At 43.9% G+C, this 26,184-nt stretch overlaps 1 protein-coding gene and 1 long non-coding RNA gene across 6 annotated transcripts in view; one reads left to right on the forward strand and one right to left on the reverse strand.

The window, feature by feature from the left end:
* The window catches only part of KBTBD8 (kelch repeat and BTB domain containing 8), a 19,177-nt gene extending 18,458 nt beyond the window's left edge, over nt 1-719 (reverse strand). Inside the window, exon 1 of one of the 3 annotated variants that reach the window (XM_081852960.1) lies at nt 581-719. Coding sequence is in view for 1 of the 3 variants with exons in the window: in XM_081852959.1 (XP_081709085.1) it covers nt 37-99 (63 nt within the window). In the remaining 2 variants the exon portion in view is untranslated. Of the gene's footprint in view, nt 1-36; nt 115-316; nt 371-580 lie in introns of those variants that run through there. The other 2 variants (XM_081852961.1, XM_081852959.1) reach the window with 2 other exon arrangements.
* LOC309337375 lies at nt 420-24,577 on the forward strand. 3 transcript variants are annotated; one of them, XR_014154225.1, is made up of 5 exons: nt 420-490; nt 3,812-3,904; nt 13,984-14,086; nt 24,140-24,252; nt 24,446-24,577. It is a non-coding gene; the product is annotated as an uncharacterized lncRNA (long non-coding RNA). The 3 variants fall into 3 exon arrangements; XR_014154226.1 differs by lacking the exon at nt 420-490 and adding an exon at nt 836-991; XR_014154227.1 differs by lacking the exon at nt 420-490 and adding an exon at nt 3,325-3,389.
* Nucleotides 24,578-26,184: the final 1,607 nt, after the last annotated feature.

The raw sequence follows: 26,184 nt of genomic DNA on the forward strand, positions 1-26,184 counted from the left end.
CTGCTAACCTACACACACACACACACAAACACTTACCTGCCAGCAAGCCCTAGTGAGCACAGTGGGGCCTATTTCTGAGTGGGGGGGGGGGGCGTGCATAAGGCTTCTTGGCTGACACCTCCCACACTTGTCTATACCCAGCTAATAACACACCCACACACACAGCACAAGGAAGTGCGTCTTGATTAAGTTGACAACCCTTCCCAGCACATTTGGACTTCGCAAATAGTAGTAGTAATAATAATAATAATAATAATACCCAACAACACCAACGCGCGCCCCCCTTTGGTGCATCCACCCCCACCCCCCACAATACCCTTGCAATGGAACTGCTGCCCGGCCCCTCCCAGCAGCCAGGCCTCGAAAGCCCCTCGCGCGCCCACCTACCCCCCCCCCCGCGCGCCCCGCCCCACGCCAACCGCCTTCAGGCCCCGGCCCAGCTGCGCCCACCTCCCACGGCAGCCATACTGCGGGGCGGGCGAGGGGAAGGGTGAGTGGGTGGGCCCACCACGAGGCTGGGGGGGAGGAGGAGAAAGAAGAAGGGGGGGCTCCGAAGCTTCTCTCTCTCACACACACACACCCTTTATTGCCTTCCTCGGCTACCCTCCCGTCGAGAGCGGGTCACGCCGCCGCCAGCGCGGCCTCCAGTCGGCTCCGCCAAATGACGGGCTCCCCCGCCCGCCCTACTTCACAGGCACGCCGCGCGCTCGCGAGCGCGGATTGGTGGCCGGCGAGTGCTCGGTCGCCGCTGGGAGTTGTAGTCTTAATATGTGTGCGCGCGCGGGGTGTCTGCCGGGTTGGGTGTGTTTCCCAGTCGCAGCCGCGGGACTCCCGCGCAGTGCACCTCGGGAATCGTAGTTCTGGAGTGAACGCGCGTCTCTTCGCCCAGCGGGTGGCTCGCTGCTCTGAGGAGATCATCCGCAGAGGTCGTGGTGGATGAGCGTGGACCGGTATATGTGCTTTGGCCAGGGCTGGTGCTTTAGGTCAAAGAGTGCGGTGGTTTATTATTGCCGCCGTTCGTATTAATTTTATTTTATTGGTTTAATTTGTCACAACGTTTTACATAACTGCTGCAGATGCTGCATCCTACTCGTCCTGAGGATTTGGTTCTGTTTGACATCAGGCAGCCACCTTCGCTGCATGCTTTCCATCACCTCAGTCAGTTAGAGCGTAGTTCTGGTAATGCCAAGGTTGCAGGTTCAATCCCCCATGGGACAGTGGCACATTCCTGCATTGCAGCAGGTTGGACTGGATGATCCTCAGGGTACCTTCCAACTCTACAATTCTGTGATCCTAAAAACACTTTGGTTTAGGCAAGCCAATCCAGACATATGTGATGTTGACCTGTGTTTTAAACTGGTTTTTAGCGTATCCGTTGATTTTAATTAATTTTGTGTGTGTTTAAATATCCGTTTTTAACTGTTTTTTTTTTTTTAAAAAAAGATGTTCTGTTCTTTTTGTAAACGGCTTTGAGGCTTTCTTAAAAAACAACAACAAACCAGTCAAGTTAAATATACATTTTGTAAAATAAATACATAAAAATAAAGCTGGGTCCAAAAGGCTCCCTTTTCTAGATCTCTGCTCACGTATGAAAATTATCAGGACTGACCTGCATGCTTACCTGAGAATAAGCCCTATTCAACACAACACAGTAGAATTTTCTTCCAGATAAACATGCATAGGTTTCAGCTGCATGTGGCCTTGAGATAACCACTGTATTTCAGTTTCACAAGATCAGGGATGCTGTGAGGATTGACTGTGCTTTGAAAGTTTCAGATATACCGGTAAATAAAATATAATTTTATTTCAATAATAAACAGTGTGTCTCAGGGCCCCTTCAGGCATCGTTTTTACTGTGCTTCCATGATGATTTGTGCTCATGAGGGTATGAAGGTAGTTATTTGTGATCCTGCTTTTAATACTGTTTGGGTGTGCAAAAGCTTCGGAATCATTTCATTTCCAATTGGTGCATGTCCTGTAACTTCCTGCTGAAATCCTATAGCTTTTCATACCACAAATGTTCGAGGTCTTCTTTTTTTCTTTTCATCCTGCTTTTGTTGTGTATAGCAGCTGTAAATAAGTTTAGTTATTTTAAAGCATTTATAAACTGCTTAACGTTTCCAAAATCTCTAAGTGTACAGTCTAAAAAACAAACAATATATCATCACAGTATTAAAAGAACAAAAACACAACCAAAACCCATTAAAATAGCCATATAAAAAGGTAAAGGGACCCCTGACCATTAGGTCCAGTCACGGACGACTCTGGGGTTGCGGCGCTCATCTTGCTTTATTGGCCGAGGGAGCCGGCGTACAGCTTCCGGGTCATGTGGCCAGCATGATTAAGCCGCTCCTGGCGAACCAGAGCAGCGCACAGAAACGCCGTTTACCTTCCCGCTGGAGTGGTACCTATTTACTTGCATTTTGACGTGCTTTTGAACTGCTAGGTGGACAGGAGCAGGGACCGAGCAACGGGAGCTCACGCCGTCGTGGGGATTTGAACTGCCGACCTTCTGATCGGCAAGCCCTAGGCTCTGTGGTTTAACCCACAGCGTCTCCCGCGTAATAACACATAAAAGCAAATAAATACAAATAAAACACAGAATCAGAAGATTTAAACACATAAAGCAGGGTACAGCCTTATGGGTTAGGGAAAGTCTGGGCAAAAAGGTATATCTTCACAAGATATCTGAAGTGATTGGTGTTTGCTACTTCACATATGGCAGGTACAGAAACAACAGTAGAAAATGCCTCTTTTTGAGCCAACACCCTACTGTGTTAACATTGGGTCGACATCTTAGGATAGGGATCAGCAGACTTTTTCAGCAGGGGGCCTGTCCACTGTCCCTTAAACCTTGTGGGAGGCCAGACTATATTTTGAAGAAAAAAATGAACAAATTCCTATGCCCCACAAATAACCCAGAGATGCGTTTTAAATAAAAGCACACATTCTACTCATGTAAAAACAATAGAATAACTCATCTGGTATTCTGTACTTTGACTGGGGCAGGTGGGGGGAGATTTGCTGACCCCGCAAAGAGGATTGGTTGCTAGCCGGCAACATGGGGGTGGGAGAGATGTCTGGCGCATTCATGCTCTTGATGATGGGCTTCCAAGAAGCATTTGGTGAGAAAGCAGCATGCTGTGCCTTTCTATGCTCATTTAGCTATATTTTTGTTTCTCTTTTGTTTTATTTATTCAAAACTATTTTTTTAAAACTTGCTGTTAATTGTACATTGCCTTCAGTTCATGTCCAACAGAAATATCACTAACACATTTTAAAAATAAATGCTTAAATCTAGCACATGAAAGAACGCCAAAGATGTTGCCCTAGTTCTTGGGTAACTCCATTATTAGCACACCTCCATTTTTAGCAGGAGAGGCTTCCAGGTGCGTGCCAGTATCAGACAGGCTCCTGATGTGAGAACCTTAAACACTGACCCTTCCAATGTATTATTGACAACCTAAAGAAACATTCAGAACCAGCACCTTTGGGGAGTGTGGCAATGTGGTCCCATTTTTACTTTAAGAGGACGGCTTCAGCCTCTCTTAGCAATTATCAGCAATGCCCAGGCTTCTTTTCGATAATAATACCACATAACACGGGAATGATAGCAACTCTGATGAGAGAGCTGTAAAAGAAAATAGAACCTCACTTCTGCAAATCGATTCTGCTGGTTTCCAATTTCCCCATTCAGCATTGCTATGGGCTGTGAAATTGACCAGCGCTGTATAAAAATGAAAGTGGAGGAAGAATACCTACAACTCCTACCTTGTAGCAAATGACATTTTTGGATATTTGTCCTTCTCAGCCGGCGGGTCCTGCTTCCCTGAAGCCCTCACTGTTTCCTATCTCCTGCTGCAGAGGCTGGCTGGATTAGTGTGCAAAATGAAGCAATGAAATGGTGAGTGTTGTCTAATACAGATATGGATAATTTAATCTTGTCTTTCAGAAAGGAAACTTTTCTTCTCACGGTAGATTTCCTTTGTAACGCTTCTGACTTGGATGCAAGGGGATGGGGCGGGGAATTATAACCACCAACTAGATTTTTGTCTCCACCTCACTCTGTAGGGCCATCTATCATCAATGGCTAGCGTAGCCTCTTTACATGGCTGCAAAATAAAAGTGGACAAAGAAGGGCAGAGACTTGCATTGAAAATGCATGTGCTAATTTAGAGGAAGGATGCAAATTAAGAAATAAATACTATAAACATAAATAAAATGCAGCTTATCATAGTGGGGAAGACTGGCCAGATGACCTGTGTGCTTGTTGAGGCTGCTGTCCTAATGCAAATTTCTTATTTTTTTAAAAAAAAATAACTTTTTAAATAACTTTTTTTGTCTCTCTTAAAAAAAAGTGTCCATAGATTCTTTGAAAAAAAAAACTGGTAATCTTACCTTAGACAAGTGTCTCCTTATTTCATCTCTAGCCTAGGAGGAGGTGGGATCTTTTTTAGATGGTCAAACAAAACTAACCTTGGCACTGCTTTGATACCCAAGACTTACTATTACGGTCATAAGCCAACAATCATGATGATATGGTCAAATGCTTTGTTTGTTGGTTTGCTAAGCTTGGGATATCTTTACTGCTGGCAGAAGCAGAGAACTATTTCTGCCAAGGAGGTTCTTTCAGGGGTCCTCAGCTGCTGCCTCAGGAAACATAGCCATGATGTGCTAGATGCTAATATTTACTAGCACCTTACCTTTCTGGCACTGTAAGGATCCAGGACAAGCTAAAATTGAATTGGAATCTTTCCAAGATCATGCCCTGAGGCCAGTCAAGGGAAGTCAGCACAAAGCACATAATTCACTCCTGCATTCATTGAGCCTCTCAGATATCAACAGGTGGAAGAACTTGGTTTCAAGAAGTTTATTTCATTATTATTATTCCTGTTGTTATTTAGGCTTGTTAGTTGCTTGTTCCATACAGGTCTCCAAGTGACTTGCAGCATATTTAAAAACATAAGCATAAATAAAATACATTGTTAGTGACAGTTTACATTTGACAGAGAACGGCTCCAATCCTGCTCTAGCGCACAGAATGGTGGCCTTAACAGAAGTGTACATCAAATATTATTTATTTGCAAGATCCACATTTATTTGTGGATCTTTAAGGCAGACTGTCGTAACTGGCTCACCAGCTCTGCAGGGTCTAATCATCACAGTGACAGCTGCTTTCACCAGGAGGTGTTCTGTGACATGGGAGTCCTCACAACATCACCTCCACGCAGAACACCACCCTCCCAGCCAGTATAGGACACCACATCACTGCTCATTCTAAGAGTGAATGTGGCTGAACTGCAACCTCAATAGCAATATTTGACAGATCTCAGCCAGCCCCAAAGCCTGATATGCCTCACCCTTTACGCTGTCGAGAAGAAGAACAGCAGAAAGAAGCCTTGAATAATTTGCCATTGTTCAATCTTTCAAAAGCAGATGAAGTGTGTCATTTACTGCAGCAATGCTATCTTTAGGAGACGTGTCCATTAAGTAGCACTATGGTAATTAAATACACTGATACATAGATTTAATTAGCCAGCTTCATATTTAAGGACTCGCTCTGTACAACACTTTGGTGAGGGTGTTTTGTGTGTGTGTGTGTGTGTGTGTGTTTCTTGAAGAATCCTTGAGTTGATGCTGTTCATTATTGGCTGTTAACTTGATCAGGGAAAAGCAAAGAAGAGAGATCACTGGGGGGCAGTTGCCCTTGAAAGCAAATTAATCTTTTCACACTGAGCGCAAAGCATGTCACATCAGAATCGACCAAAGAATGGCAGGGGGTAATTAATGGGGCAGATAGCCAAGTTGCCATTTCTGATTACCACATGCTGCCCACTGGATTTGATCTCGCTGAGGCAAGCTGTTGGAAACAAGAACCCCTGATGGGCAACAGTGCTGCTAATGTCAAGGAAAAGAAGCCCCGTCCTTAACAGGAGGGGCATTTTTTATTGGAACCATTTGTTGTTTTGGGAAGACAGCCCACCCCCAACCACACGTTCCAACTCACACTCGCACACATGCGCGTGACCTCAAGATGTGTAAATTTTGTTCTCTTAAGACCACACCACCACATCTGCATAACTAATACCATTTGCAGTCAAGAGAGCTGGGTATGTTTAGCCTGGAAAAGAGGAAACTGAGGGGAGATATGATAGCCATTTTCAAATATCCAAAGGGCTGTCACATGGAAGATGGAACAAGCTTGTTTCCTCCTGCTCCGGAGGGTAGGATTCAAACCAATGGGTTCAGTCACAAGAAAGGAGGTTCTGACTAAACATCAGGAAGAACTTTCAGACAGTAAAGAGCTGTTCAACAGTGGAATGGACTCCCTTGGGAGGTAGTAGACTCTCCATTGGAGGTTTTATCAGAGTTTCCATGGCCATCTGTCATGGATGCTTTTGATTCCTTCATTGCAGGGGGTTGGACTAGATGACCCTCGGGGTCCCTCCCAACTCTACAATTCTATGATTCTACTGTGAAAGAATAATTTGGTGATTATTTGAAAATATTCCTGCAGAGCAGGGTTGTTTTCCAACCCTTCAGTGCCATTCCACCCCCACCAAAATAAAAATAAAAAGCAGCATGTTGTGAAGCTAGACACATCATGTTTCAAATACTATGCCTTTATCCAGGGCCGCAGTCCTCTGCATAGATGATAATTAGCAATTTGAAAAATCAACCCACTTCGTATGAGTCCCCTCTTATCAAAATCCTGGCACATCCCTTTACCTTAAACCCTGTGAGTAGTTCTTTATACCAAGGCTCTTGAACTCCTCTTTGGGCAGAATTCTTTCAAATCCTTTTGGGTGGAATCCTTTCATATCCTCTAAGCTCAGGCGTTTTATGGAAATGAGCAGTGGGATTTAGCTTTTGTTCCTAGTCAAATAAAGTTTTCCAAATCTAAAATGGCAGGATAAAATGGCCATAAGCCAGTGACATCTGGATCATATTTTGCATGTCCTTTTTAAATATTAAGAGGCCAGTGTCGTGCTTTTTGAAAAGAAAAGAAAAGAAAAGAAAAGAAAAGAAAAGAAAAGAAAAGAAAGACATGATCCAAATTTTATATACATACTCCTGTTTTCAGCACAGATGCAGGGGAAAAACATTCAGAAAATACCATCAAATAGAAGGACAAGCTTTTTAATGATAATAAACCTTGGTGGCCTTAATCTTTGTTGCTGGAATCTCCTGCTTCAGCAAGTTCACATTCTCACTGAATTCCAAACAGGTTAAAATATGCCATTTGGCATTCCGTTATATCCTCCTTTCAGACTTCCCACGAGCATCCATAAGAACAGGGTGCAGAAATCCTTGGAGCCTTTGGTCTGATACAGCAGGAATCCTCTTATGTTTTTATAATCTGATTCCAGACTCATGGTTGGATCCTTGTATTGAATTAGGTGAGACATACTCTTTTGTCTAATGTAATGTATTTCAATGTGTAATGTAATGTTCAATGCAACAGAATTGATTTGGCTGCATCCCTGCCCCATAAGGCAGGAGAAAAGTCCTGTTGCTCTGCCGTGACCTCCCTGCCAATTTAGATACAGTGACTGAACTGGAGGCCCCTCGACTGACTTCAGGTCCAGTGTTGGACCATTTCGATCGGATACTCCCTACTGTTGTGGATAGATTCCTCCAAGTTGGTAGGCCCACCACCTGCCTCCTTGATCCGTGCCCGTCTTGGCTGATTAGGGAGTGTCCAGATGTTGCGCGGACCCCCCTGGTTGAAATTATCAATTTGTCCCTTGACACGGGGACATTTCCAGGGGAACTGAAGGAAGCAGTGGTGTATCCACTCTTAAGATCCCTTAGACCTATCCAATTACCGCCCAGTTTCAAATCTTCCATACCTGGGTAAGGTAACTGAGAGAGCGGTTGCTGAACAGCTTGGTAGGTTTCTGGAGGAAACATCGGCATTAGATCCATTTCAGTCCAGTTTCCGTCCTGGTTTTGGGACGGAGACGGCTCTGGTTGCCCTAACAGATGATCTCTGTAGACAACTGGATCGAGGCGGGTCAGGACTGCTGATCCTTTTAGATTTGTCAGCAGCCTTTGACATGGTCGATCATGATCTTCTGGACCCCGCCTTGCAGACGTGGGGATACAGGGCATAGCCCGTAACTGGTTGTGCTCTTTTATCTCTGGTCGGGGACAAGAAGACACACATATGGTGTTCTGGTGGGTGGGAACACAGAGGAGCAAGTTCAGAAGGAAATGAAGTGCAAAAAAAACAGGCAGCAATGCTAAATAATTACAGTGATCAGTTAGCAAAGGCCACAGCATTGGTGATGACAAATCCTGGCACTGATACACTAGGGAGGGAAATGTTGTCGCGCCACTCCTTGGTGTGTGGAGTGCCGCAGGGCGCAATTCTCTCTCCCCAATGCTTTTTAACATCTTTATGCGCCCCCTTGCCCAGATTATCTGGAGCTTTGGGCTGGGCTGTCACCAATATGCTGATGACACTCAGCTCTATCTGCTGATGGATGGCCACACTGACTCGGCCCCGAACACACTGACCAGATGCTTGGAAGCTGTGGCTGGCTGGTTTCGTGGGAGCCGATTGAAACTAAATCCTTCAAAGACAGAGGTCCTCTGGCTAGGTCGGGATGGCATGGGGATGAGGGACCAACTCCCTTCTCTTGCGGGGGCCCAATTAGTGCCATTGCCTTCCGTTAAGAGTTTGGGTGTAATCCTTGACGCTTCCCTTTCCATGGAGGCGCAAGTTACAGCAACAGCCAAGGCGACATTTTTCCACCTTCGCCGCATCAAGCAGTTGGTCCCTTACCTTTCCCGCCCCGACCTGGCCACAGTGATCCATGTGATGGTCATCTCCAGGCTTGACTACTGTAATTCGCTCTACGCGGGGCTGCCCTTGAAGCTGTCCCAGAAACTCCAGCGGGTGCTGCAGCGAGGCTCCTCACGGGGTCTCTGCCATGGGAGCATATTCACCCAGTGCTTTTCAAGCTGCACTGGCTCCCGGTGGAGTACAAGGTCAGATTTAAAGGTGCTGCTTTTGAACTTTAAAGCCCTTCACGGCCTAGGACCCTCGTACCTACGGGACCGCCTCTCCTGGTATGCCCCACGGAGAGCCTCAAGGTCCATAAATAGCAACACCCTAAGGAAGTTAGATTTGCTTCAACCAGAGCCAGGGCCTTTTCAACTCTGGCTCCGGCCTGGTGGAATGCTCTGCCTCATGAGACCAGGGCCCTGCAGGATCTGATTTCTTTCCGCAGGGCCTGTAAGACAGAGTTGTTCCGCCTGGCCTTTGGCTTGGAGCCAATTTGATTCCCTCCCTCCCTCTCTTTCTTTTTTCTTTTCCTTCTCCTCCTGCGATGAGGCTACATTTTAATATTTTAATGTTCCATTATTTTAATGTTGTATTTTATTTTTGTTTTTAAGTTGTAATCATTCATCTTGTTTTTATTATTGCTTGTAAGCCGCTCTGGGGAGGGCGGGGTATAAATAAAAAATTATTATTATTATTATTATTATTATTATTATTATTATTATTATTATAAGTGATGGGCCATACCCACACCATACATTTAAGGCAGTAGACAGTCCCAAAGGATCCTGGGAAGTATAGTTTCTTAGGGGTGCTGAGAGTTGTTTAGAGTCCCCTATTCTTCTCACGGAGCTACAGTTCCCAGAGTTCCTTAGGAAGAGAGTGTGATTGTTAAACCTCATGGGTGGGCTAGCCCTGTGTAGTTCTGTGCTGGGAATAGGGATCACCTAACAAATCTCAGCATCCTTAACACACTACAGCTCCCAGATTCCTTTGGAGGAAGCCATGGCTGTTTAAAGTGGTATAATACTGCTGACATGGACGTGGCCGTGGTTTGCTTTTTTTACATCTCTCCTCATTTCCCATAGAAGCAGCCTGACTTGGAAATATATTTGGATTTGGCTGTGTATATGACAACTTTTCTGTCCCCCTGTCTTCAAAGCTGCTTGCAGTCATAAAAAGTAACTTAATAAAAGCCGTAAGTACATCAAATAGATGGACTTTTTAAAAGTGATGTAACATTCGTAATAAGCTGGCTACATCTAAGAACCATCAACCAGCCCACACAGAGAATCAATTAAACATCAAACGCTTGTTTAAAAAGAACAGTTTCCAAAAGGTTAGCCATGTTAGTCTGTTGCAGCAAAAACAAATATTCATGTGGCACCCTCAAGACAAGCAGATTTATTATGGCATAAGCTTTCATGAACCACAGTCCATTTCATCCATGAAGTAATCCTGAATGTGCAAGAAGACACACATATGGTGTTCTGGTGGGTGGCAACACAGAGGAGCAAGTTCAGAAGGAAATGAAGTGCAAAACAACCAGGCAGCGATACTAAATAATTACAGTGATCAGTTAGCAAGGGCCACAGCATTGGTGATGACAAATCCTGGCACTGATACACTAATTAACATGTGCTATTTTTTATTTTTATTTTGTTAAAACTGTAATCTCGATTCAACCTGCAGGTAACATTACTGAATTGCCCCATAAATGGTAATTTGTTCACTTCCTGCTGGAGTTTCTCCTTGAATTTCAATTTATCGGACAATTGTGGCTTAAATAAAATTTTCACTTTTAATCGTATTCTCTTACATGTGTCATCTTGCCAATGCCAGGATGCTTGTGCTACCTACCACCAACCCTGCCTTGTTTAATTGATCACTCTTAACTATTTTGGTTTCCGGTGATCATCATTGTCTGGTTGACATTGATTGAAAGGCAGGGAAGGAATCACAGAGGGAAGGGGGCAAGACTGTGCAGCGCCGATCCATCCATCCCATCAAGCACTGCCCACTAGTGGATGGGAAGCAGTGAAATAGATTTTGGAGGTGTAGAATGAAAAGTGCTTTCACATGGACAAAAGCGCACACAGAAAAAATGGAATCTGTGGGACCCACATGCGCATTAATGCTGCATTACGGACACATCCTAGCTAGGTATGACTGATAAGAAAGTGAAGGGCACAACAGCACTCCTGCCTTGCTAGCTTCACATGACAAGGTCTGCCCAAGAGATCAGACCTTTTCCACTGATATTAATTTTTAAAAAAGAGGGCAAATGGACAAGTCTGACATATAAGCTCACAGCCAATGACCCAGCAAGGTGGATCTGACAAGTGTGAAGAAGTGCAAATCTCATGTTTGGCAATCTTCCTTTCAAGAAGGATCTCCAAGGAGTGCATTGATGAATTTTTAAAGTGGCACGTTGGTGCTAAGAGGTCAGATGCTGAATCAAGGAATTTCATTTCCATTTGCTGATGCACTTTGCTGTCAGAGTGGGTGGTGGCTGATCAAGCATGGTTAGAAATTCTCAGTAGTTGCGTTGTGCTGGAATCAAAAATTCATTTCTTATTTGGCAGATATCCTTCCCACCACACGCCTCTAACAAGACGATCCTACATTCCACTACCACAACCCCTCATCACCCATCATAGGTTGCTATAGTAATTGTAGCCTTTAGCTGAGTGGCCTGGCCTGCTCCCATCTCTGCCGTTTCCCCCCCTTTCCCTTGGATCAAAGGAGAAGATAAGCAGCTTTCATTGTATCACCACCTCTTTCTGATGCTTCACACAACTGAGCGCCTTCACAAATCTGCCACTTGAGACTTAAATGCAAAATGAAGTCACTGATTCCAAAGCAGAAGCTTTTGAGACACATAATTGGAAGACCATTCAGAAGACAGAGGAAAGGAAGGAAATGAACAGTGCATACTTAACACTGAACAACAGTGGGCCTTACTTCCAAGTGAATGTGCCCAGGATTGCATTGTAATTCTCACTGATTTATCTGCAGGAGTTGTTAGAATTCAGCAAAATTGTTTTTGCCATCATTTTCTCACACACATTTGTTTTTGGTTGTTTTTTTTTTGGTGTGTTTTTTTGCAGACCTGTGAAAATGACGAAAACCAACCCATGCCAACATATCCTAGGGAAAATTGAAGCATCTGGAAATAAGCTAGCTTTACAGAGAGATGTTTCTAGGTTTTATTGAATTGCATCAGAGGTGGATATTCTCTGACGCAGATCTGTGGTCCACAATGAACCTGTGAAAAAATGACTTTCCAATTCTAGAAAATTAGGTGTGTTTCCAGGCTGTCACTATTTTCAGGAGGATATTCAAGGGCATGCTGGAAATTTAGCATTGCACAATTAAAGTGGATTAAAGTGCTCTGTCATCCTAGAACAAATCCACTTTTTAAAAGGACTTTTTGCAGTTAGGAAAGGCACTGAAGAGTGTGGGATGAATGAATATTTTATGGGAAGATGCATAAACACCCTGCAAACATATCAAGATCAATGCTCATGGCTATATAACTCCCACAAACAAATCAGAATGAACGCTCAATAAAAAACTGGATATCTATCATCTAACATCCGCATAAGCTTTGTGCAAGCAAGTCAGGATGACTGCTCAATAAACAGGTCATTTGGACAAGCCCTAGGATCCAGTGACATGCTGGGGCAAGCTGATCTGAAAGAGCCAATTTTACACACCAGTCACTACTAGCCATAAGTCAAGCCAGGCAACATTTTCTAAAAATAGCAGCACCATAGACTGCAGTACAGACCGACAAGATATTTGCTCTGCATTTGCAGTGGGGAATCCACAAGGGAATAAATGAGTGCCTTAGTTGTGGCTTAAATACAGATCTCCTGAGCTGGAAAGCCAAAGCAATTAAATTACTTTATTTCCACATTCCATTTTATTCCAGTGCCTCTAGCCAAATCCATGTCTGGCTCAACTCCTAGGGTTTCCCACAGGGGTTGAATTTGGATCAGTAGGGCATCAAAAAGCCAGCTGATGAAGTTATTGAAATAGTTTTTGCCAAGACATTTTATGTGATTATTGATTATGTCATAGGGATTGCATTCAGCACGCAATTTTTTAACACGGTGCCCATATCCTTCTAATGATGCTGTGGTGATGAAGTAGAAGAGGCATTGTTTATTTTATAGGGTCTACATTTCCTTTATGTGCACAGTCGACTTTCATTGGTTTTATGCATTTCCACCACTAGTTTAAAGAAGGAGCCACCCAAATGAGCAAATGTGACCTCTGAAACCGTGCTATTTTAGCGCTAAGAATAAAACCCAGGTTTTGTACAATCTGGAAAGGATTATCTTCAAAATGGATTTCAGACTTGATTTGAAAGGAGACTAAATATGGGTGTGCTTTCTTCTGTAGAAAGCCTCCTTGACTTGTGCGTGCAGTCAGACTGGTTCTGCTGCTTCAAAGGCACTGCAGATTGTACAATGAGAAAACAATTGTATATTTATCTTTAATTAGGGGGAACGGGCAGGGATGCTACAAGCGCAGGTTCTCTAAAAGCTGCATATATTTTAAGGTTTAAAGTATATTTTTTTTTTCTCCCACTGAAGCTATGGGGAATAGAAACTCAGGGCATTATCAAAATAATATCAGTGCAAGGATTTATGCTTGTATTATGGAACTTTCCACGGGGTACTCCTGGACAGGCAAAAAGTAGCACAGCTTTCAGGTGTCCTCCAAAGACACCAGCACCTTGATGTTAGAAGAACTTTATCTTGGCGAATTCCAGCTGATCTGATCCGCACCTCCCAGATTAATGTCTAATTTTCCATGACTGTCACACTTCCCAGATGTTCAAGTGGATTTTTCAGCCTCCCACAAAAAAAATACAATGTGTAAAATAATAATAATAATAATAATGAGAGAGTGAAAACACTTAGAAAAGCGTGTTTTAAAATTGTATTAAATATGGACTATTGTGTGCAATTTTCATGCAGATTAATGGGGAAACAGGGAAAAAAGGATTTACGGGTAAGGCAGATGAAAGAGATATGGATTGGGAATAGATGGGAGGGACCCCTGGACATTGCTGTAAGGCATCTTCCTGTTCTCCTGATGTGACCTGCTTTGGGCAGAGTTCGCTGTGCAAAAGTGGCATATAAATAAACTGACCTTAACACTTTTATATACATGTGCAGATTCATCCTCCACAACAAGCATACTCTCTTCAAGGTGTGAGGAAGGCAACATGTGAGCTGGAGTGAGAGGGAGGTGCTTCCATTGCCTTCCAACTTAGGGCAGGTGAGTGGGTGAAGCAGGCAGTCTTTCTTAGCAGGGTTCCAAACCACACGGGGAGCCCCTAGCAAACAGAAATATCCCTGCCCAATCACTGAAGTCTTCAAGGCAGTCATGGTTGGGATTGATGGTTTGGATCCACCAGGAGCCATGTGTTTAGATTTGGGGGCTCAATTTAAGGGATCTCCCTTCTAGCTGAGCTCAGACAGGCCCCCTTCTGGTTGCACTTCTGGTGCCTACAAAAGACATAAAATTATTATTCCAGGGAGTTTGATTTTAAAGTTTTAACTTATCTTTATTTTTTGTATCATATCTTAATAGACTGCTCAGAGGCTATTGTAGTTAGGCGGCATATAAATAATTTCAGTAAATAATAATAAAAAGGCATGAGGTAGAGTTACCACAGTCACCCTTGCTGCTGTCCCCCACATGTGTTTCTTTCCCTGTATTGATAATGCCTGGAGAAGGTTTCCATCTCCTCATCTTTTAGGCAATTCTGTTGTATTATTAAATCAGCAGGGAGTCCGCAGCTCTGCCTGGGCATTTGCAGAAACCATAAAATATTGTGATTTTAAATATATATATATAGTGTGATGTACCAGTTTGGACCTATTGTGCCAAAAGCCAGGCAATGTCAAATCAAAGTCATGTTTTGGTCCACCATATTGATTCAAAATGGCGCCCGGCATCCAAAAGTCAACATCTGCTGCTGCAACCTTGGGAGGTGTTTTGCCAAGCTAGATGACAATATCTCAAGAGGTGGAGAAGCCAATGGAGAACAGACTGACAGACAGACAAACCTATTTCCAAAATATATAGTAGCTACAGAGGGAAAGGTTCCTAACATTTAGAAAGGGCACCAAACTGAACATAGGACCGTTGTGGCACAGTCCTGATCACCATCACCTACCCTGTTAGCTGAGCTGCTTGCAGATAGGCAAAGTGTGTGTGGTTAGAACTCTGTTTCGCCTTTGCTTTGCAAAGCCTGGAACATTCACCTGATACTGGGCTTATTTCCCTTTGTTCTGTATTTAAAGCCGAATTGCTGGATTAGTTCCACTCTGTAAGTTCAATGCATAACTAAGCATACCTAGCATGGCTTGAGGATATCCACTCAGTGGGGAAGTTTGAAACCTAATAGTGGAACGGGAATAAAAAAAGGAACTCCCCTGTGACTACGGTGCACCCGCGTGTGAAATCCTGAGCTGTCATTTCAGCAGCCTGTCAGTGTGTGAGCAGCAGATTGTCATTGGGCGAGCTGCGAAGGAAGAATGAGCTGCAGTTCTAACAGAAGAGTTTTGAACAATGCTGTCGCTGGCTGGAATTGCCAGTCAGTAATTCCCCCACCCTGCTGGGTAAGCTGCCTTATGCTCAGTGGGGGCTGGTGCCTATTGAGACTGGTAGGGCAGAAGGCAGGGAGGCCAGCAGTAGGTGGAGAGTCAAAGGTAGGCAGAGCTTCTTGCTGACGGGTTGTAGGAAGGCAGGCGGATGGGGGCTGGCTAAGGGCAGACAGAGGGTGGTGGGGCAGCACCCACTGCGCCCCCAAGAACCAGCCTCCACTGGCCCATCTAGTCTGCCCTGACTGAAAGCAGCTGTCCAGCATTTCAAGCAAGAGTCTTTCCCAGCACTACCTATGGAGTTGAACCAGGCATCTTCTGTGTGCTCCTGCACTGAACTACGGTCCTTCCAATGTTGTTGGCATCTGTCTGTCTCAAGAGACAATGAAGTCAGCCTCTGGCAGTGAAGTCAAATTGCTGCCTTAGCAGCACCAAAGTGCAAGCCTGGGCAGTGTGTGTGGAGGTCCTGGGCTTCCCAGACAGCCTAGGTGATGTGTTCCAAAGGACAGCAGAACCATATGTTTGGCATCAGCTTGGTTGCAGGGGTTGCCAGAGGGAGGCATACAAGGCACCATCCAACTCTCTTTGAGACTCCACTCTGGATTTGTGTGAGGTTTACTCTTTAGCCTTTTCTTCTCCCCAAGATATCATGCAAGGCAGCAGAGTTTTGGACCAGAGTTTTCCTTCTCCTAGATGGGCTACCTTCCCAGGCTGACAAGCCCCATCTGCCCCTCACTTCCCTCTACAGCAGTGTTTCCCAACCTTGTGCCTCCAGCTGTTTTTGGACTACAATTCCCATCATCCCTTGCCACTGGTCTTGCTAGTCAGGGATTATGGGAGTTGTAGTTCAAAAACAGCTGGAGGCACAAGGTTGGGAAACACTGCTCTACAGCACATGCAGAAACCACCTTCTTGACCATTGGACCCACTGTTGGTCTCGTCTGCTCAGTCTGCCAGGGCCGGTCTTCTCATGCAGGAGAAATCCCTAATGCAACAAGGTTGGGTTGGGTCCAGAGCCAGTGTGGTGTAGTGGTTAAGAGCGGTAGTCTCGTAATCTGGGGAACCGGGTTCGAGTCTCCACTCCTCCACATGCAGCTGCTGGGTGACCTTGGGCCAGTCACACTTCTTTGAAGTCTCTCAGCCCCACTCACCTCACAGAGTGTTTGTTGTGGGGGAGGAAGGGAAAGGAGAATGTTAGCCGCTTTGAGACTCCTTAAAGGGAGTGAAAGGTGGGATATCAAATCCAAACTCTTCTTCTTCTTCTTCTTCCTAATGAGGTCAGCAGAATTTGCCCTCGTTGAGTTAATGGAAGATCACAGGCTAGTCATCCTTGATAAGAATGCTTGTCTCAGCAAGGACAACTACTCACAGCTGGGTTTTCATCTTTTGGAGGAAGAGCCAAAGGGGAAGGTTTTACCACAGCCTTAGCAGAGAGATGGAGCAAGACAGAGGACTACACAGTCTGCTCGGCACACAACCCTTTCCGTCTGATCTTTATTTTATAGCCTAAAGAGATAATAGCTGAGTTGTATGTGACACAGAGGTGGGGGGCAAATTCAGCTCAGTTTGCATCTAAAGACAAACCTACCTAATTTGCAATTTCTGAAACAGTGCATTCTGGGCAATTCTCTGAATGTTGCAATGCAGCTCTCCAGTCAAGTAATGTGTACAAAAATGCATATGCTAGGGCAGTGTGCGCATATATTCATGAGAATCATGTTTAAAAATGCATTGTCTTACGGGAAATTGCTTTGCAAAAATGTGTGTATTGGGAGAAATTCATGCAAAAATGCTGATGAACCTTCATGGGGACTTTAAAAATAAATAAAGCATAAAATGGGATGTGGAAAACTGAACTTGAAACTATGAAAACACAAAACTGAGAGAAACTGAAATCAATATAGCAACATAAAGGTAAAGGGACCCCTGACCATTCGGTCCTGTCATGGCTGACTCTGGGGTTGCGGCGCTCATCTCGCTTTATTGGCCGAGGGAGCCAGCGTACAGCTTCTGGGTCATGTGGCCAGCATGTCTAAGCCGCTTCTGGCAAACCAGAGCAGCACACAGAAATGCCGTTTCCCTTCCCACCGGAGTGGTACCTATTTATCTACTTGCACGTTGACGTGCTTTCGAACTGCTAGGTTGGCAGGAGCAGGGACCGAGCAACGGGAGCTCACCCCTAGTCCTAGCCTCTGTGGTTTAACCCACAGTGCCACCTGCATCCCATAGCAACGTAGGAAGCTACTTTATATTGAGTCAGACCTCCAGTCCATCTAGCTCAGTATTGTCTACTCTGATTGGCAGCAGCTCTGCAGGATTTCAGGCAGGAGTTTCTCCCAACCCTACTGGAGATGCTGGGGATTGAACCTGGGAACCTGGGACCTCCTGCTTGCAAGACAGATGCTCTACCGCTGAGCTATGGCCCTGGCCCTTCCCCCTCCCTAATGACAGATTCCCCCATCCTTAATGTGATGCTGTCATGTTGTTCATGGCACTGGTGTTGGTACCCTCTTATCGTCAACAACCCTTGCTTGCTATATAGGATTATACTGACAGGCATGCCGTACTTTCATTTTCAATCAAATCCTCATTCTGTGGGAAGAGAACAAAGCAGGTCCATTACATCTGGCCTTTTCGCCATTCTTGAAATTACTGAAAAGGGCCCTCTGTGCAGGTCGTGATCTTTTGTGGTAAATAGTGTTTCAGGGCAGTGTTAAGGCAATCATGCTAGCCACTGAGAGTAGATATCAGGGGTGAGAAACCTGTAGCCCATCCATCATTCCCAACCCAGACGGCCAGTGATCAGGAATAATGGAAGTTCTCCAGCAACATGTGGAGAGCTCCAGGCTCTGTAGCCCTGGAAGAAACGGCTTGAGTTTGATTGCGAGGCCTGGCAAAATGTAATTTCTTTTCAAATAATTTTTACTGCTTTTCAAATGAGTCAACAGAGAATTTAAAAGAAGAACAGAAAACTCCCGAAACAGAATGTAGAAAAGCAAGAAGGGAGGATTAAAGCACGTTAAATGTATTTTTCAGTGTCGTCATAAAGGCATATAGTTGTAGAATGAATCATTGGCATTATGTAGAAAGGATGCTCCCAGTAATCCTAAAACAACTGTAATTGGAGGGGGGGGGAGGATTTGTTGTGCCAGAGCAACAGAGTATATTAATTCATTTTAATCATATGCAACTGAATCCCTCCCAGTTACAGATAGGTAGCCGTGTTGGTCTGCCATGGTCAAAACAAAATAAAAAAATTCCTTCCAGTAGCACCTTAAAGACCAACTGAGTTAGTTCTAGGTATGAGCTTTCGTGTGCATGCACATGCACACGAAAGCTCATACCTAGAACTAACTCAGTTGGTCTTTAAGGTGCTACTGGAAGGAATTTTTTTATTTTGTTTTGAATCCCTCCCACTAAATGTTGACAGCCAACAGGCTGTGTTTTCTGTGTTTTCCTTTTTTAGAAAGGAGAACCAAAATCTTGAACAACTTTTTAAAAAATTGTGGTTTTCGTTAAGGATCTTTCACCTTGTAATTTTTCAGCTATTAAGATTTTAAGGCTGAGAAGCATGCTTCTCACAAAGTAAACCCCGGTTGAAAACAGTGGGACTTGCTTCAAAGTTTCTAGCATAGGGTTGTAATGTAAAAAAATTATTCTGTCTGTAATCTCCCGGCTCAGTTGTCATCATGGCCTTAGTGCAGCAGTGGCTCAGACTTGGTTGACCAAACACCTGCAGATTCAGCTCACTGTCCACCACATGCCCCAGAAGACGAAACCTCTGTTCGGATCATGCCCTGAGCTAGAAAGCTCTTTGGCTGTGTCTGATGTTTTGGCCTAAAGAAACTGTTGGACTGGGGGAAAAACATTATTCTGACATTTTGTATAGTCTTAGCTATGAGATATGATGAGCAGCAATATAGTCACTGAAAGTACACTTTTTCAGTGCCTGAGGGTGCATTCAGACATGGGGAATATTGCATTCATTTCCTTTCACGCTGCAGTACCTATTGCATCATGTGGCTTTTTGACTGATGATACCAGCACATCAGGCTAAATTTCATTCACAGTGGCAGGCATGGTGTGACACAATAGCAAATGTCAACAACGAACATCATTGGACAATGGTGCTTCTATTCCCCCATGATTCTACCATGAAAATGGCCGGAAATAACTGTGTGCTGGTATACCACCCCAAATTTGGTCACTTTACTCTTACGATTTTCTGGGTTAGCAAGGTCACAAACAGATTTTTTTTCCTGGAAGCAATTGGCTAGATGTATATACCCACACATGGTATGAAGATAATGGATTAAGAAAAGTGCCCTCCATCTGCATCTAATAACACTAAAACTTAGGGCCGTCCAATGAAGCTGAACAATGAAGATTCAGGACAAAGTACTTCTTCAAACAGTGCATAGTTGAACTATGGCATTCGCTCCCAGAAGGGACATTGATGCCCACCAACTTTGGCTGGATCCACATTGATTTTTAAACGTTATTAGTTCTTAGATAACATTATTAGCAGGTGGCACTGTGGTCTAAACCACTGAGCCTCTTGGGCTTGCCGATCAGAAGGTCGGCGGTTCGAATCCTTGTGACGGGGTGAGCTCCCGTTGCTCTGCCCCAGCTCCTGCCAACCTAGCAGTTTGAAAGCATGCCAGGGCAAGTAGATAAATAGGTAGCACTGTGGTGGGAAGGTAAACCGTGTTTCTGTCTGGTTTCCATCATGGTGTTCTGTTGTGCCAGAAGCGGTTTAGTCATGCTGGCCACATGACCCGGGAAGCTGTCTGTGGACAAATGCCGGCTCTCTCGGCCTGAAAGCAAGATGAGCGCCACAAATCCATAGTTGCCTTTGACTGGGGGTCCTTTACCTTTTACTTAGATATAATGTTCTATAATGTTTACTGCAGTTTCCCTTTGCCAGTGGCTCGCTGCTCTGCAGTGCCCTCTAATGTCACATTTTAACTACATTTCTAACGTTATAAACCATGAGTGTAGATCTGCCTTTGGATGGGTTTGAAAGAGGATCAGACTTATTCACTTATTCATGGCTATCTATGGCTACTAGCCATGATGGCTGTTCTCTGCTGCCACCATTGGAGGCAGCAATGCTTCTGCATAGCAGTTGCTGGAACACACAGGAGGCAGGGAGGCTCTCTTCTGCTCAGATCCTGTTTGTGCAATTCCCATAGGCATCAGAGAGGAGCGGATGCTGTCCTAGATGGGCCACTGGCCTGATCCAGTAACCACTTCTTATGTTCTACTCAGAAGTAGGCCCTGCTGAGTTCACTGAAACATACACCGAAATAAGTGTGCCTTGGATTGCTGCCTAAATCCTATAACGGAAACTCAATCACATAGTTTAAAAGGACTCTCTACAAATTGGGGAATATCTTCCTTGGTGGGTGTTTTTTTTTGTGTGTGTGTTTTTAAGCACTCACCATTTAGCAGAAAGCTCTTGAACTTTGTGGGCTTCAGAACAAGCGATGAGGCTTTTTCCAAAGGCCAAATCAAACCACAAAGGGGGAGAAAAAAGAGACAAAAACCGAACCCAGAGTCAAAATAGTGGAAATACATCTTAGAAGCACTGGGAATTGTTTTAAAAAACACCCTTTGATTAGGAAAGCAACAAAAATGCTAATCTGCGATTTAAGAGGGAAGCTTTTAAAGTGTCTCACAAATAGCATGAATTATTCAAGGGCAGGTTATTGTTTCTTTTCGGTTATTTTGCATATGATTGAAGCTTCAAACCTGGTGCAAATACACAGATTCCAGTTAGAGCTGAAGTGGGAAGAGAGACATGCAAGGGTCCCCCCACATGGATTTTCAATTCTCTTTACTCCTGAAAACCTAGGATCGCTTGGCCTCCTACAAGCAGCTCCAATCCTGCTCTAATTGGCACTTGCTTTGATTCATACAGTTGTAGCACAAGTTCAGCACTGAAGATGCTCTTTGTGTTTCAGATGAAGAAAGCAAGGAGCGGTAAAAGTTGATAATGGGGGATAGAACCGAATGCCAACTTCAAGACTCACTATCCCCACCACGCTCAGTTATAGGGTTGCATAAGGCACCAAGGAGCAGAGCCTCCCAGCCTGGTCCTTAGCACAGAGGTGCCTAACCTGTGGCCTTCCAGTTGTTGTGGGACTCCAACTCGCATCAGTGCCAGCCAGCATGGCCTCTGGTCAAGGATGATGGGAGCTTCAGCAACATATGAACAGCAGCACATTAACCATACTGCTGGCACCACCAGCGCTTGGATCCCCACAAGCCAGGCAGTTCAGGATCTCTGGAACAAGTATACCCTCTAGGCTACTGTTCTTCTGGCATGAATGCAGTCAGTTGACCTCACGGGACACACCAAGCCTTATAAAAGCCCTCACAGCTAAATCAGCTTCTTGGTCTGAGCAGGCCAAAATCTCCATTTCTGCAATTAAAGCAGGTTGTTCTCATACACAGAAAAGCGGTTATCAGAATATGATTGTCTTGTGACAAGCACCCCAGCAAGGCACAAAGTTATGCTCATTGTATGGCTCTTTAAACAATCTGTGCTGCCCTTCCGCATTTTGCCTGTCAATTCTGAGATGATATTTGGGCACTGAAAACCCTCCACTGTCACTCTAGATTATGATCTGCTGGAAACCACTAAGTGAGTTTAGCCTTTGGACTGTCCACATCTTACTTCCCTGTCTTTAAATTGGAGGGAAAGCCAGCTTATCAGCAGGACAGCAAGTGAGGATTTGCTTCTTTTGAACGGGGCTCGTTCTTGAAAAAGGGAATGTGCGTGTGTGTGGTGATAAGGGGGAGCTCTGTGGCAAAGGATCCCTTGGTAAAGCTTCTGATTAAACACACAACAGTCAAGCCAAAATTATAGGTGACAATTACTGTAACTCGATTAGGAGCAACAGCAACTGCACTTTCCCTAAATCACTTTTCCGAGTCTCCTAGGAGGCCCCAAAGATGTAGCATATGAGGTTCATTTAATCTCTAATGTCGTAATTATCGCTACCGACTAAAGAAAACTGTGACAAAGCAAGGAAATAAATTTAACACTTGAGATTTTAATGAAAATTTTATAGATAACCCAGTCGGCTAGGACGTGTTTAATCAGTCTCATTGGTTTTTTGAGTGGCTTTGCTGGGCTGTTTGCTCCATGTGACTCGGTGGCAAAATGCCATCCCACCGCCACCACTGGGAACTGTGGCAAATGCCACAATTTTGTGAGTCATGCACAGAGGCACATGTGCTTTGCAACACGTGTGTCTAGGCTTGTATCATTTCTCTCAGCAGTTGGGATTGGCTTCCAGGCACTTGTAGCATGTGTCCATCTGTACATTACTGATAACATGTTAAACTCTGTTGGATCAATCCATCAACGTCTAATGGGTGATTTAAAAGGATTGGGTCCTGGATCACATTTGCTGCATGTGTGTCCTAGTATCCATACTCAGCAGAGTTACATCTCAGCGCAGCTCCTTCCTTGGAAGCTTCTTCGGGGTTGAAGGTACACACAACCCCGTGTGTAAGGCAAGAAACACTCATGGATGCTGTAAAGATTCAGTCAAGTGTAGAGGTTTACTTGACAGGCATAAAAGCATATGGGTAGCAAATATGTACAGACATTCACCACTGCCATGGTCAAAGCATGCTTAGAGTCAACAAGAGTCCAAGACTCTCTCTCTACTTCTCTCACTGCATGGCTCAAGCAAGAGACTCACAACAAGTTACACAGAACTATTGTTATCAGCACTTCCTGTCATACTGCACATGTCCAAAGATGAGTTCCCACAGAAAATGTCCTTGCGTAGACAAAACAATCTCAGCCTTCTGCTGCTTCTTGAAACTTCTTTGTTTCTGGAACAAATGATTCTCACACGCCCAGAGAATATCCAGCAAACTCATATGTAAGGATTGGTATCATCAACAGAATTGTCATGTGAGAAGCAGACCTGTGTTAGTGCATAAGCGACAGGGCAGTTTTGCTGGCCAGTGAGATCAAATAGAGAGAGATGGTAGCTAATGTCCTCAAGTGAATTTCCTATATGGATATTGCTTCCATGTAGGAGATGGTGTGTACAGTTTCACATATGGGAAGAGCACTCATTTTTATGTTCAAATGGCTTGAAACTCCAGTATTTTATTTGTGCTTTCTAATTTTTTTTTTCTCTGCTCACAGAGGCCATATAGCAAGAAATTTGCACTGCAAATTTGCAAAATTTCTTTTGTCTTTCTTTTGTTTTTATTAAATAATTAACAAAACTTAATTTTAAAAAATATTTTATAACTACAAAAAACACCCTTCTTGTTTTTAAAACATAACAAGTACATGGTTTGCCCATTCTGCAAAAAAAGTATGATACATGTGTTAGTTGTGGTTTGCGCGCTATGGCCTATTGAACATACCAAGGTAGAACATGACTAAAATTCACTTTGAATAGTCAGTGACCCTTTTCTGTGGCACTTCATACCATTTTTATACCTTATTTTGAAAGAGACCAAAATTAGCTTTATTTTGATACCAAAATAAGCCCAATTGGTTGAAGAATAAGCAGAACAGGAGGTTTTCTCTAAACAGACGCAGAAATTGCATTAGCCTAAATTGTGCAAAAATTGAAATTTTAAAAAAATTCTCCTGCACCCAATTTTGGACCAAAAAAAAAATCTTTAAAATTTAATTTGAGGTTATCTCATAAGTATCTACACTTTTTTTTTTTTTTTAAAGAAAATCTGAGACATGAGAGCATGGTTGAGTATTAAACCAGATGATTTGGCGTGGAATGACCCCCATAGGAAATGTGTGGCATGTGGACTAGCCCTAGATGTGCACCAGAATGGGTATGTCCACTCAGCTCTTTCCAAGTCATGCAGACTACCTGTGCAACACAATAGTGCCTCTGCTGGTACATACAATAGAGACAGGTCATCAGAACCTGTGCCCTGGATATGTGGCCAGCAGCGAAAGTAATGGTTGATGGTTCCCATCAAGCACACACGCAGATTATATCATGCCATTCTTCATTTTCCATAGGTTGTGAAATCAGGGGCCTTTCTATTATGAACCCTGCTATGTATAGAAAGGACCTGCTGGGTCTGCTCCCAGCTTCATTGTCCTGCCTTCCAATGCCTCTGCACGGAGCGTGTAAGCATTTCTTCTTCTTCTTCTTCTTCTTCTTCTTCTTCTTCTTCTTCTTCTTCTTCTCCTCCTCCTCCTCCTCCTCCTCCTCCTCCTCCTCCTCCTCCTCCTCCTCCTTCTGTAAATTTGTATACCACCCTTCATCCAGAGTTCAAAGGGTGGTTCACCCAAAAAACCCCAAAATGAGTACACAGAATACAAGAACGAAAACAAACCAATAACCCATCTTTGCTTCCACGCAAGGTGCGGTCCCCATCACACAGGCTTCCAGCTCCTGCAGGGGCCTACACTTAAACACACACACACCCCTATTTATTTAAAGTGCAGAATTACCCATTTGGTGCTCTTTGTAATCAATTGCATTTTTAAGTGTTAGGGTTAGGCTGTCTTTGCAATCTACCATGAGAATCTTTATTGCATTTTGCTCATGCCTCCAATGCTAATGGTTTTTGAACTGGCCCAGTAAGTAACAGGTAAAATTGACTGACTCCTATAATCAGTGTGAAAGCTAATAAATATTTAGGGAGTGTCATAAACGCAATGAAAAGCAGAATCAAAATGGTAATAGAAGCAAGTCAATGAATTGCTGACAAGAGACTGAAGGTAAGTTTCTCCTGCTGATTTGGTTTGAAAGGAATACAATGGAGCAATATTTTATCCACCAGCACATAACATACCGGCCTGCCAATCTTTCATAACATTGCCAGCCAAATTAAATATCCTTTATGGGAATTCCCTGGATTGGATTTTATCTTTAAATTGCTCCCCCTTGAGACCATCCTTGCTGGAACAGTAAGACAATAGATTTTACCACCGCCATTATTGTTTCCCCTCCCCCCCCCATAGCATTGTTTGCTACTAACAGTATGTAAGGTGTCAGACAGGCCAGAGACATATAAGGTGATAGCCAACTTAAGTCATATTCAGAGGAGACCTATTGAAATGAATGGGTAAGTCACTGAAGTTCATTAACATCAGTGGATCTCTTCTGAGTATGACAAACATTGGCAAGATCACCTCTAGTCTTAGAGGTGACCAGCCTTAAAATAGGATTGGGGTGACTGACACAGAAAATATCGTCCAAACCTTGGGAGGGTAGAATGTAACATTTTGCAAGGTCCAAAGCCTTGCTACTTGACTATATATTTAAATATGTGTTGTGGGAAAGCATATTTTAAGAGCATATGTTTATTGTGATCATTTTTCTTCTTCTTACACCTTACTGTAACTACAGCAACGTTATCAGCACAGGAAGACAAGCACAGGAAAGCAAAGGAATGTGCGTTCACCTGGGCCAATTTACCTGTCAATGTCCATAGCTGTTCAGGCCCATTTCGCACGTTACACAGCAGCAAACCTGAACATAGAGCTTGGCCAGTTTGGGATGCCTGACAAGCTCAGCATCCCTGTAGAATCTGTATGTTCTCACGAGTTTTTCACATTTACATGTTAAGATTTCTAGCTGCGTGCATAAAATGTTTCAGGTGTACACCTAAAAAAAAAAGTTATATGAAAAGTGGACCTCTGCCTGTAGAACCAATGATCTAACTAGTGATAGATGTGCTCCTGATGAAATAACTGTGGTCTGAAATGCAGGGGAGGGGGTGCCCCTTCCTCCCTCAGAACGACACCCA

This window comes from Podarcis erhardii (assembly GCF_964252035.2).
Source record: "Podarcis erhardii genome assembly, chromosome: 2".
In the NCBI taxonomy this organism is placed as follows: Eukaryota; Metazoa; Chordata; class Lepidosauria; order Squamata; family Lacertidae; genus Podarcis; species Podarcis erhardii.